The sequence below is a fragment of the Pituophis catenifer genome, unplaced genomic scaffold (genome assembly GCF_029215685.1).
Source record: "Pituophis catenifer annectens isolate HBS135680 unplaced genomic scaffold, rPitCat1.0.hap2 SCAF_3, whole genome shotgun sequence".
Taxonomy (NCBI): domain Eukaryota; kingdom Metazoa; phylum Chordata; class Lepidosauria; order Squamata; family Colubridae; genus Pituophis; species Pituophis catenifer.
In genome coordinates this window covers 172,087,853-172,100,300 of record NW_027256883.1, presented here as the reverse complement: position 1 = coordinate 172,100,300, position 12,448 = coordinate 172,087,853, and the positions used below count along the sequence as shown (strand labels likewise).

General features: G+C 36.9%; 1 protein-coding gene across 1 annotated transcript in view; it reads right to left on the bottom strand.

Moving 5' to 3' along the window:
* Window positions 1-242: 242 nt before the first annotated feature.
* Window positions 243-12,448, bottom strand: part of RASSF5 (Ras association domain family member 5) — an 81,291-nt gene continuing 69,085 nt past the window's right edge. Inside the window, exons 3-6 of the mRNA XM_070939797.1 lie at window positions 8,147-8,260; window positions 5,147-5,444; window positions 2,280-2,395; window positions 243-1,054 (exon numbers count right to left, since the gene is read on the bottom strand). Of these exons, the coding sequence (XP_070795898.1) occupies window positions 902-1,054; window positions 2,280-2,395; window positions 5,147-5,444; window positions 8,147-8,260 (681 nt within the window). The 3' untranslated portion in view covers window positions 243-901. The remainder of the gene's footprint in view (window positions 1,055-2,279; window positions 2,396-5,146; window positions 5,445-8,146; window positions 8,261-12,448) is intronic.

The window sequence follows — 12,448 nt, the reverse complement described above, 5'->3', positions numbered from 1 at the left end:
AGCTATTTGGAACTTGCACCTTTAATCAGGTGGCATGACCCTGCAAAGTGAAAGAGACAGTAAGCTGAGCAATTGCAAATTGCAACTCATTTTCTACTATGAGTCTCAATAGCACCCAAGATTATTTCCTTTCAGAGGCTTCACATAAATTCTAGGATAACATGTGACTAATGCTTCCAACGTATATTAATAAAGGTAAATATAACAATCAGCTGCCAAAGCCTTCAGAACTGGTTCCGCATTAGGGCAAAGCGGGTTCCAACTGTAGGGCTACGCCACACCCTATTTATATCAGAATCCTAAAATCAGAGGGATTTTTTTTCCTCCGAGAAATGTACTCTTTCTCATGTCCACAGCCATTCCTGAAGTCATGCCGCTATTCTGCCACTTCCTTGGCAATTGTTCAGTTCGTTTTTCTTGTGCAACAATACGTTTGGCATTTTTTATGATGTGTCTCACTTATATCAGACTAAGGTTCTTCTGTTTGCTGATGGTTATGTGGATGAGTTGATCACAGAGAACACTTTACTATACATGTCGACTGCACATAACACAAATCCACAGGTGAGGTATCAGGATGGCAGGAAGGGGAGATAGCCATTTCATTCCAGCCTTAACATTTGTACAATAAACCAACCAATAAAGTAGACATTCAGCATCGTTGCAGAGTTTCCAGGCAGTGCGACCATGGAGAAGGAAAAGCAGCCACCGCTTCTGGTACTAGAGGGTCAGTTCCCCTGTCTGTATCTACCAGTTCTAAGCAAAGCTTGGGTTACAACCAAACTGAAAAGTGTCCTGAGAAAGTAAAAGTTGTTGTTCCGTTTTGTTTTTAATTTCTTTTAAATATATTTAATTATTTATTTAGACTCTAAAATTGAGTTTTTTTGCTAGCCATACTTGGTTATCCGGGCTTCCCATTTGCTTCTTTCAAGGCCTCTTGCAGTCTTTGTTTAAACCTGTTGTATTTTTTTTGCACTTGCTGGATTTTGTCTTTTTCTTCCCTTTCTAGTATTACTAGAAAATTCTGTAGCTCTGGAATGGAGAAGTTGTCCCACTAAAGAAGTAAACAGACAGAGAGGCTTTAAACTGGTGGCTGGAGGGAATGGGGGGAATACGCTATTGTAACCTGTGAAAAACATCAGTTGCAACGAGTTTAATTTGCCAGAAGAAAACCACATCCCAAAATAATGAATCCTTTGTAATCCTATTTTCCCTCAAGTCATGAGCTTGTTACTCTGAAACTATCAGGGTAAATAAGAGAAACTACCTGTAGGAAAGATTATACACGTGGTAGTTGTCTAACTTTCAACTACAAAAAGGCCCATATCTGCAAAGGGTGATTACTTGACTTAACTTACTAGAGTTACTTGTTTTGTCATTATTTGTGGCTGAAATTCAAAGAACGTGCAGACAGATGGGTCTAGTAGTTCATAACTGAAATTGAACATTTACCTGCTGGATACTTAACAATAAAAAGGATTTCATACATTTTTAAAAAAAGAAAAGAAATAAAGTTTGGACCCTCTCTTGCACACTGGAATTGTGGGGGGATGTCAGTTGAGATACTCCCTGAGATGGCAGCAAGACAAATTACCAAGCTATTACTATGAGTAATAGTAATTGTACTATGAGTAATTACTATGAGGACATTATCTATAAACCCAGAGGGGTTTATAGGAAAGAAAGTTGATTTCTTTCATCACCAGCCTTGCTATTAGTTACCTTGAAATAAATTCTCATCTAGGAACTTCCAAACAATTCAAATTTTAAGGAATGCATCTTATTATTTCCAAGGTTTGAAAGTCTGGTTTATTTTCAGTTTGGAAATAATTCTTATGACTCAGAGCTTGGTCCTTTATTTCTTAGTCCCGTACTTCTGAAGCACAGAAGAATGTCTTCATTGGTGCCTGGTTAATCTGTGTTCTGAAGCCTGAACATTTAGTTATATATAGCTGGATTTTAAACACCAGAACTCTGCAGAGAGGTTATTTTGTCCTGTATAATTAAACTTTATTAATCATGTTTAATATTTTAAAAGAATGATTAAATGAGATATGAAATGCCCCTTGCTTTTGTATTTGCTTCAATATTATACTTATTCTAGAGCACAAGTATCTAATTATGTTTATTATAAGAACTAATAAGATGAAACAGCTGCTTTCCACCCACTCGGATTCTCTTCTATAGATTCAAATCACAGCTTGTGTAATGTGGTTCTATTTTTGTGTGTCTTTGCAAGTTAGGAATAATAACAAAAACTACACTGCAATCAGACCTACCTCAACTTCTCCCGTTTCATTTTCCTTCAACACAAAATTCAGAATATCCGTGTCAGGGCCCGCTAGGAGCCGGAGGTACAAAGGGCATTCTGTGACTGGAAGCTTCTGGGAAAGAACTGCAAAAGATAAGGCAATGATAATCACTTAGGATCTTTGAACAGAAAATGCAAATTTCTTCAGGTTTGCACATGTAATTATAGCTAGGCATATGCACAGATCCTCTAGGACCGTGATAGCGAACCTATGGCACGCATGCCACAGGTGGCATGTGGAGCCATATTGGTGGGCATGCGAGCTCAGCTCCAGCGTGCATGCATGCGCCAGCCAGCTGATCTTCGGCCCTCTGGGCCCACCGGAAGTAGGGACACAGACTGTTTCCTGCCTCCGGAGGGCCTGGGGGGGTGGGGTGAAGAAGGCCTGTTTTTTGCTCTCACCAGGCTCCAGAGCCTTTCTAGGAACCTGAGAAAGGCGAAAACAGCCTCCCCCCCCCGGAGCCCCTCCGGGGGACCGGAAGTCGGCAAACGGGCTATTTCCAGCCTCCAGAGGGCCTCCAAGGGGGTGGGGAAGGCCATTTTCACCCTCACCTCACCTCTAGGAGCTTGACAGGCTCTGGAGCCTGGGGAGGGTGAAAAATGGGACTACCGGGCCCACCGTGCCATCACGTGCCAAAAGCTGGGGGAGTGCGGGGGGGGGTCACATGCACATGTGTGGGGGCAGGGCACATAGAATTATGAATGTGGGCACACACACGTGTGACCCCCCCACTCTCCCCACTTTTGGCACACGATGGCAAAAAGGTTAGCCATCGCTGCTCTAGGAGAATGAATAGAAAAGGCTGCAACTGCTTCTCGTTAAAGATCTTCAGCTCTTCCTTCCTTTACAGCAATTTCTTGTTTGTTTTTCAAAACTGGACATGAACACCTACTGTTTACCCTTACTGAAAGCTGTCATAGGGAAGAAAACAACTCTAGGTTAAAGAATTGCAGAGAGGAATAAAGTGGAGAACCATGAGGTTCAATCATAGGCCCTGTATCCTTTATCTTTTTAACAGGAGGAAGGGAGGGAAGGAATACTTACTAATGTACGGATAACACAAATAGAAAACAGAAATAAGATTTAAAGTGATGTTTATAGGTTAGAGAAGTGAACAGATAATAACCAAATAGAATTAACGGCAGCAACTGAAAACAATGCAATTAGAAAACAGATGTAAGATGGAGGATATCTGGTTTGACAGTAACATTTGTGAAAAGATTTTGGAATATTAGTTGACTACAAATTTGAAAAGAAATTTGCAGTATAAAGTAACTACAAAACAGCCAGTGAGCTTAGCTTAGTTTTGCATCACATTCCACTCCACAATCAGACCTCCTTCCAGATATCATATATTAAGGACTCAGACAAAATAAATCTGAATCAGAGAAGAACCATGAGAATTATCATTGTTTATGAAGAGAAATTGAAGTACTTGGAAATGCTTTGCCTTTAGAAAAGAAGGCTGAGAGAGATTCTCAATCTTCAAGCTTCAGGAAAGAGATTCCTATTGAATATTAGTAAAAAGAAAAAAAAGTATGATGAGTGATTTGGCACTGAAGCCATTGATGTGAAGTTGTAATTCATTCCCTTTTGGCATGCTTTAACCTGGGTTCCTGAAGGGCTAGATTCAATTTATGGATTCAGCCTAAATAGCCCCTGCCAATTCTATGATTCTAAATCAAAATTCTGTGTTTTTAATGGATGCAGTTATTAACCATCTAACCCAGCAATGGTTGACCCCTTTTCTAAAATGTCTCCATTTATAATTTTGATATAATTTTAATTGAAGTTGTCATAAGGTGAATCTGGGACACTATGTTTGAACAGCAAATGTTATCATTGAGCTATAAGTTCAGGTAAAGCTATAGTTACATAGTATGTCTTTATTTTAGCTCTTGTAGCTACCACATTAGGAGGTCCCATGTTGTACATGATTATCCCTGCCCATTACAATAAGATTTCTTTTATACTGATCTTGGACACTGACTCTCCATGGTCATTTAGCAAGCTTCTCTTAAAGCCAAGCATTGCCTGGTTTAAAAGACATCCTAGATTGGATTAGATACTTGTCAGAAATTAAGTTTTATAAACAAGTAATTTTTTTTTCTCCAGATACATCCCCAAATGAGTAAGTTCTATATTTTCTTCATTTGGTACATTAAATCCAAAATACAACATGGAGAAAACCAATTCAAGCTGATTTGTACTTTAATAAAATCATATTTAATTCCAAGAAAAGTGAAGCATGATTCCATTCATGGTTCTACCGAAGACTATGAAAATAGACTTGAAATTTTTGATCTTATATTTGGATGTGTGCCATGCTGTGAACAAAATAGAAATAAAGATTCTATAAAAAGGTCCCTAAAATATCTTTTTAAAGGCTCTTCATATGTAACTTTCCAATAGATCTATTATTTTTTTAATAAAACTTTTACCATGGTTATTGAAGTTTATTCTGGCCAGAGCTAATATAGTTGAAAGAAAGCTTGATTAGATTAACATTTTTATTTATTTTCTGCTCTCTAGTGCTTTTCTTTTTTTAAAAAAACAACAACCCAAATATTGTTCTAATGTTTGTATTTATTGTTTTAAGAATTTCAAGTTTTATTGTATGATTTTACTTAGCACTGATTTGATTGCTTATTGTTTAACTGGTTTGGGCTTCTCTGCTATAGAGGGGACCGCTATAACAAAAGATGATGAGAACCTGGCAGACTTGTTAGGGAGCAGAGCAGAGGCAGCACCTACGATAGACAGCACACTTGCATAAATTAAATAACTTTTAGGGCAGAAAGCTTTTTGCAATAGTTATTCTGTATCTTTCTCACCTTGACCATCTTTCTCCATCTGTTTGAAAAGTGCAAATTTCTGTGGATTGTCCACCACCATAAATTTCTTCAGGAGTCCCTGTATCACCTCACTCACAGTTGTTGTGCTGCTGATATGTAACTGTTTGATGGCATCCAAGGGTAGATAGAATGATGTTCTTTTCTCTGTCATGTTAGCTAAATTGACTTCCTTGAGGGCATCATGAATAGATGGTGGCCTAATCCCTGCTGGGACTGTCACAGGACGCCTCAGTTTTAGGTGCACTTTGATGAAACCTGTATAAGTGCCATCATCATTCTGGGGATTGGGAAAAATGAAAAAAAAATAGTTAAATGCAGATTACCTTTTCTTTGATCTATATTTCCTAAATGACTTGGAAGAAGCAATTCAGATTTTTTTTCTGAAGAAAATCTGAAAGTTTTTGCACTCAAGCAACTTCTAAAACTAACGTACTCCAGCTATGTAATATCCTGGAATATATGATGACATATATTCACTTTCTGAAACATATTCACAAATACTCTCTGGTGGTTCCAAGCAGGTTCAATGCGCGAGAGAAATAAAGAATAAAAATAATCATTGTAATCATCACTTTAGCTTTTTTAAAATTTATACATAACATCCCCGCCTTTAGTATTACTGTTCTGAAGATAAGGAGGTCTCTTCCTAGGAATTGGAAATTACTTTGTTCATTCTCTTTATTTTAAATGGAAAGTCTATAATCAGGTTAGGGACAGCCTTGGCAGTGACATAGAAAACCAGATTCAAATTCTGCTGAATTGAATCTCTTTTTATGAATGGGAAGACTTGTTAGTACTACCTCATTCAGACTACAGTCTTTACCAAGACACACTCTTTTCTTTTCTAATTAACACTTTTCATTGATTGAATCCATTCATATTTATACTTGAAGATCCACTAAAATCAGTGCAATTTTCTGATTTCAATACATGAACTACAATTCTAAAGCCTGGTCCAGCCATAGTTTTTGATTCCTCTAGGTACCATTTTTTTAATTTTCTTTTTAGAATCAAGAGGTGAATATTTGGTTCATTTATTTTACTTGCTCCAGTTCTTTTGGTACTGCGTTGTTTCTACAGCTGATTTTTTGGGGGAAGGGAAGGTGATGTGCAAAGGAATGCAGTCCTTTAACTTCATTGCTGTTTCAGGAGCTGGCAACTCTAGAAGGGCAGCAAGGTCAAGCCACAGAATTCCAGTGGCTGGGAGAGTCAATGTCAATGATACGTACTTGCAAGTCTGTTATTTGGTTGCAGTGTTCTTCTAATTCTTCTTTGGGGTATTTTAAGTCACACAATGCTTTGTGGCAAGTTGTTTTCTTTAGAAAGACAGAATGCAAGTATTTAAATGAATAGATAACTGGTTAATCCAGTTAATTTGAAAGTTATCTAGGATACTTTGGATCAAATAAAAAAACAGTATCCCCCCCAAAAATGGATTTGCCTATGATGGTCCTTAAACATACTGAAGGGGGAAAAAACATAAGAATGCACACTAAAGGGGAATTTATCAGCTCTCTGCACTTTGGTTGATACTTATCCTGTGGCGGAAAAAATGTTCTTCTTCCATAAATGCAACTGAGACAGATGTTGAACCACTTCGCATAGTGATAAATTGGATTTGTGTCAATTCAAATATCTAAAATAATACAGGCATAGCTATTTTGGTAAAATCATTAGTTGATATTCAGAGAACATTTGCAGACACTACAGAATGTTTGCAAGACTCAAATTAGCTACAGTCACCCCACAGCTGCTATATGGTTCAAATCACTTAAATAGCAGGTTGAGGAAACTTCAGCTCATAGAGAGATACCTCCAAACCCTCCTCAGTTCAAAGAGTGTTTTTCCTTTGAACCAGCCTCTTAAAAATCATGCTTTAATCAGAATCCCTATGAACCATGATTAAAACAAAGTAAATAAAGCTGATCCTTAAAAGTGGATTCCTGCCAAAATTGCCCATTTGTGCTAATAAACTGTGTACCAATCCACAGAATTTCAGTAACATTAGTGCCATGGGAATGTAGACTCCAATGTTAGAAGTATAGCCAATTATCTGCTAAAGCAGGGTTTATGCCTATTTATCTATCTTCCTTGTATCCTGTTCTCTCATGCCAGAACCCTGTGAGATAGCTTAACCTTGGGGAATGAAGCTAGTGCTTTTTAATCCAGATAAAAATTATTTAGTCCAGTTATAAACAACAAATATTTGTTTTATTTAAAATCTGTCTGAGTTCCTCAATAAGATGGCCTCCTGCTATGTTCTGTTGCAAACTAGCCTAACCAAAGGCCTATAAAGGGTGTACATCTTATAAGGGATCCATGAAATAACAGAAAATCCAAATGCAAGTAAATGCATACAACAAATGTGGTCCTTACACTCATCATGTGACTGAAGGCTCCCAGGGGAGAAGGGAGGAAAGGTATGAAAAAAACTGTTTTTGATAATCATTTACTTAATAGTCATCCATAAAACACCAGCACTTTTATTTTATATAGTCCAACTGGTCTGGCCATTCTTATCAAAATCTCAAAAAGTAAACATTCATACTTGAAGGCAAAATGTGGTTCAAAGGGTGCAAGGATATACATAGCACTCCTTAAAGCTACCACACTTTTTCATGATATTCTGCTCCTGCACTACTGAGTGATCCCAGGAAAAGAGGCATTTGGTTGAAGAAGAAATTGCAAATATATGCTGAAGGTGTAATTTGTTTCACCTTTGAATCCAAATTATTGCACAGCCTAGTAAACATACCCATTCTTTTTATAGACAATGCCAGTTAACAGAAGACAGGATTTCATTGTTATTTTAATTATTAAAGATGGAGATGTCCACATTTTTCTGGGGCTCCTAGAGTAGTAGACAGATGGGTTCCCCCCAGAACTTAAGCAAGCTTCCCATCATAAATGCTGGAAGGGAAAATAGTTTTAAGAGCCATCACAACAAAAGTAGGAAATATCCATAATTGCAATACCAACCAGCTTCATCAGCAAGCAATTGTTGACTTTTGAGTTGTAATTGCTAATCATCTCTTTCAGCTCTTGGGTAGTAGGAGGTTTAGGTTTTGCTTCTTCCACTGTCTTTGTTACATTCTAAAACAAAAGATAACAAGCAATACTGAGAACTTGGTAGATGATGATATGTTTAATAAAACAAACCATAAGCAAGCCTAACACCAACACACACATTTTACTAAGCTAATATCTGATCTTCATAATAATGCAGAATACTCCATTGCAGTTGTAAGATGACATTAGTTAAAGCAAGGTGGTAACCATTTGACAGCCAGGATCTATATATTATGTCATTCTGCAACGCCACAGTGAACTGAAAATGTTGCTGGCTGATGGTAATGACTTTCTTTTCCTTTTACAATAGGCATGTTTGAGTTAAGTTCTTTCATTTAGTGCCAAAAATCAGCAAGGGCTTATATCTTGATTTAATGCCAATTTGTTTCTAAGTTTCAACAATGCAATTTCAGGAAATTCTGGAAACATTTAGGAAGACTTCTGCACTGGAGACAATTTGTAAACAAATACGATACCCTCTGTAAGTCTTAGGTCTCTGATGGGCAATCTTCTGAAGTTGTTGGGGAAGCCATATTTTGGAAGAGGAGGCATATTATATGACAAAGCACTGAGTGTATGTGCAGAAGGCCCACACTGCTATTCACTGTAGCTAAAAAGAGCCACAGCTTGTAGTTTTGAGAATCTATTCCTAAAATCATTGCAAAGAACTGCTTACTTGAGCAGATACGTTCAATGGACAAATTGGACACAATGGATGCTTAATTCAAAATTAACTTACAGTTGCTTACCCTAAGCCTTTTTTACAGTATTACTGTATGTTTTCAGCTTTGATCATATATTTTTCAGGACTGTCTGATAACCATGATGACTAAGAACATTACTGCAAAATGTACAATGCTCAGTGCTTCTAGATTCATTATGAATAACATTCTGCACACTAGGCCAATCAGAAGCCTTATTTCAGACATCTGCATTAAGCCAGTCACAATCGTGCGGCAGATGGTTAAGTCTTCCCCAGATGAGAATAACTGCTATCCTGTAAAAAAGCATATCCATAACCAGATATATAATAGTTGATGCAATGTGCCACAAATGTCTGCAACAGAGGTTCAACATTGAGCCAAGAATTCCCAGTGCTGCTTATTTAACCTAAAAGATTCCTAACTTTTTCTGTCCTGCATAGTTTCCATCTCCCTTTCCACCAACAAGTTACTCCTTCCTAGTATCTTACAACATTTTATCCTAGCAAATAACCACAAAAGAAAATGTACATGTAGTGTTCATGTTTGTGATGTCACATGCAAGAGGATGTAGACTAATTTTATGAGATCATCATAACCTAAAAACCAATATCAAATATGAGGTTAGGTGCATTACTACTATTCCCAAATAGTAATAATTTCCAATTTGTTAAAGAACAAATCGTAACAAGTTGCTGAGCTTTAGAATATAAGAGATACTATCCTCTATTTTATCCATTCCTAAGCTCACAATTTGTCAAAAAAATTTCCCCTTTAGGATTCTTTTGGTTGGTAAAATGTTATGCTTTGATCAGATCCTTCACCCTTCTGAGAAGGACTTCTGTTTTATAACCCAAAAGATTCCCAAAGATTATACTCATATCCTTCAAATGTGGTAAAAGGACCTTATCTTGAAAATAGCTGACTATTTTTTCTTTGTTTGTTTTTTTTTAAATCAAGTCATGAGGTTCTTATCTAGATCAGAATGACACAAGTGATAAAATCATAGAATAAAAATTATCTTCTTTTTGCTTCCAATATATTATCCTCGCCCAAATTCAGGAGTTGAAAAGAAAAACCATGCACAATGGCTTCAATATCCATCACCACATATACTTCAGAACAGTTCTCCCCAACCAAGTGCCTTTCAATTGTGTTAAACTACAACTATACAACTAGCACTGAGTATAAAAGCCCTTGAAAATGATCAGCTTGGAGACAGCTGCTTTAAAAGCAGAAACAAGTGAGGCTGCTGGTTGCAGTCCACTTAGACCCCTAATTATATGCCTTCAGCCCTCATCAGATGTGCAGCTGAATGCATGAACTGTGTTCCGTGGAAAGGTCTCTGAGATGATGTCAGGTGATAAACAAAAACAAAACCAATCCCCATCATTGCTTGAATCAAGCTAGGGAAAAGTTTTAATAGTTAAATTTTTGCTTAGACAATGTGATCTAAAACATTATATTACACTAGCTGGAAACCCCTGACCCAAATTCAAGAGCAGAACAGAGCAGTGGTGGGTTTCAAAATTTTATACTACCGGTTCTGTGGGCGTGGCTTGGTGGGCATGGCATGGCTTGGTGGGCGTGGCTTGGTGGGCGTGGCAGGGGAAGGATACTGTAAAATCTCCATTTCCTCCCGATCAGCTGGGACTTGGGAGGCAGAGAATAGATGGGGGCAGGGCCAGTCAGAATTTTTACTACCGGTTCTCCGAACTACTCAAAGTTTTCACTACTGGTTCTCCAGAACTGGTGAGAACCTGCTGAAACACCTCTGGAACAGAGCATTTTGTTGGGTATACATAATGCTAAGCAACTTCTTTGTGGGCCCAGAGTTCTTCCCCTCAAATGAAGAGCACAATTTCCAACTGTTTCAAAACAGGTAAGATACATTAAGTCTTGGGCAAGCTTAGCACTTCTGAAACAGCAAAAAAACAAAGCAAAGCAAAGTAAACCAGTGATGAAAAATAATTATTAAAAATATTATTTAAAAAATTGCAGTCTCTGACTGCAGAATGAATCTCTTGCCTCAAAGAATAAGATCTTGAACTGTGTGTAAACAAAGAAGCCAGCATTAACCAGAAATGGTACATGCAAGAAGAGGGGGCGGGGGGAGAGAAATACTGGAGCCCAACTTCATTATTTTTAAAAAGTGTATAAAGACAAATGATTTTTTTTTTTAATGTCAAACTTCAGATTCCAGTTGTGGATGCAAACTCCCTTATCAGGAGGCACTCTTGATATGGAGCCCTGGGAACTGCTAATTTCTGAAGGACTTGAGAAAGAAATAATGTTTCTAAAAGGACGCAGTTACCCCATATTTGGGATATGATTCTGCAGTATCTCCAAAACAACCCAAATTCAAATTAATACCCAGCACTTTGACTACTGATTGATCAAAAGGATCATCAACAGGTACCTCTTATCCAGGGTGGATAAAAATCAATGATTTTTTTTAAAAAAATAAAAAATCAGATTTTTAAAAATTTAAATCGGATTTTTTTATTTAAATTGGATTTTTTTATTTTTATCTAATTTATTTTAATAAAATGGTTTTGGAGTAAAAATCTATATAAAGATAGTTTTCTATTTAAGAATCATTAATAATTTAGTTTATCCAGCATGAAATGGAGCTTAGTTATTTAGCATGAGGCTGTATATTCTGCAATATTGGGACTGTCAGTGAGTCAACAGTGGGTCAGAGGAGGAGCTGCTGTGGGACAGAGATGACAGTTGCTCTTTAAAAATTATGATTTAAATTGAGTTGATTTAAATCAAGCCTTTTGACTAGTGATTTAAATCATGATTTAAATCAACTTGATTTAAATCAAATCCACCCTGCCTCTTACTACAGTAAAAACTATAGTATAGCTAAAGGTTAATGTATATTTTTTTAGGGATATGGAACTCATCTTCAATCAGTGCAACTGTGTGCAAAGACGTTGAAGAGAAATGAGAGCAAAACAGATATATGTATACAGCAGATTTAAGTGGGAATTTTAAAAGCAGCAACAACATTTTTTGTTAAAGAATGAATCAGTACTGATTATTGGAAACTTAAAAAATTTACTATTGATCTGACTGCAAGATGAGAGAGAGAGAGAGGAGGGAGAGTGAGGGGGAGGGGGAGAGAGAGATGTAATTATTCAATATGGTGTGATTCTTTCTGTTGACTTTTATATCTTATAGGTCTTAAATAACTCATCAAAATGAAAGGCCATAAAATCCACACTTCCTTAGAAATACATCTTCAAATATAGAAAGTACATCAAATGGAGAAGAATAACAAACAATGAAGCAATTGCTTCTCCTGTAATCAACCTGTTCTTAAATTCAAGCCCTAAGAATGTTAACTGAGCATCACTTACTCATTAAATAAGGCACAATTTTGGAGCAGGCGTTCATATTATTATGCTGTACTATTCATTGCAATATGATTTAAATAAGGGGTTGGCAACCTGAAGACACTCACATGTTTTAAAATGTAACATTCATAATCATTGATGATTCT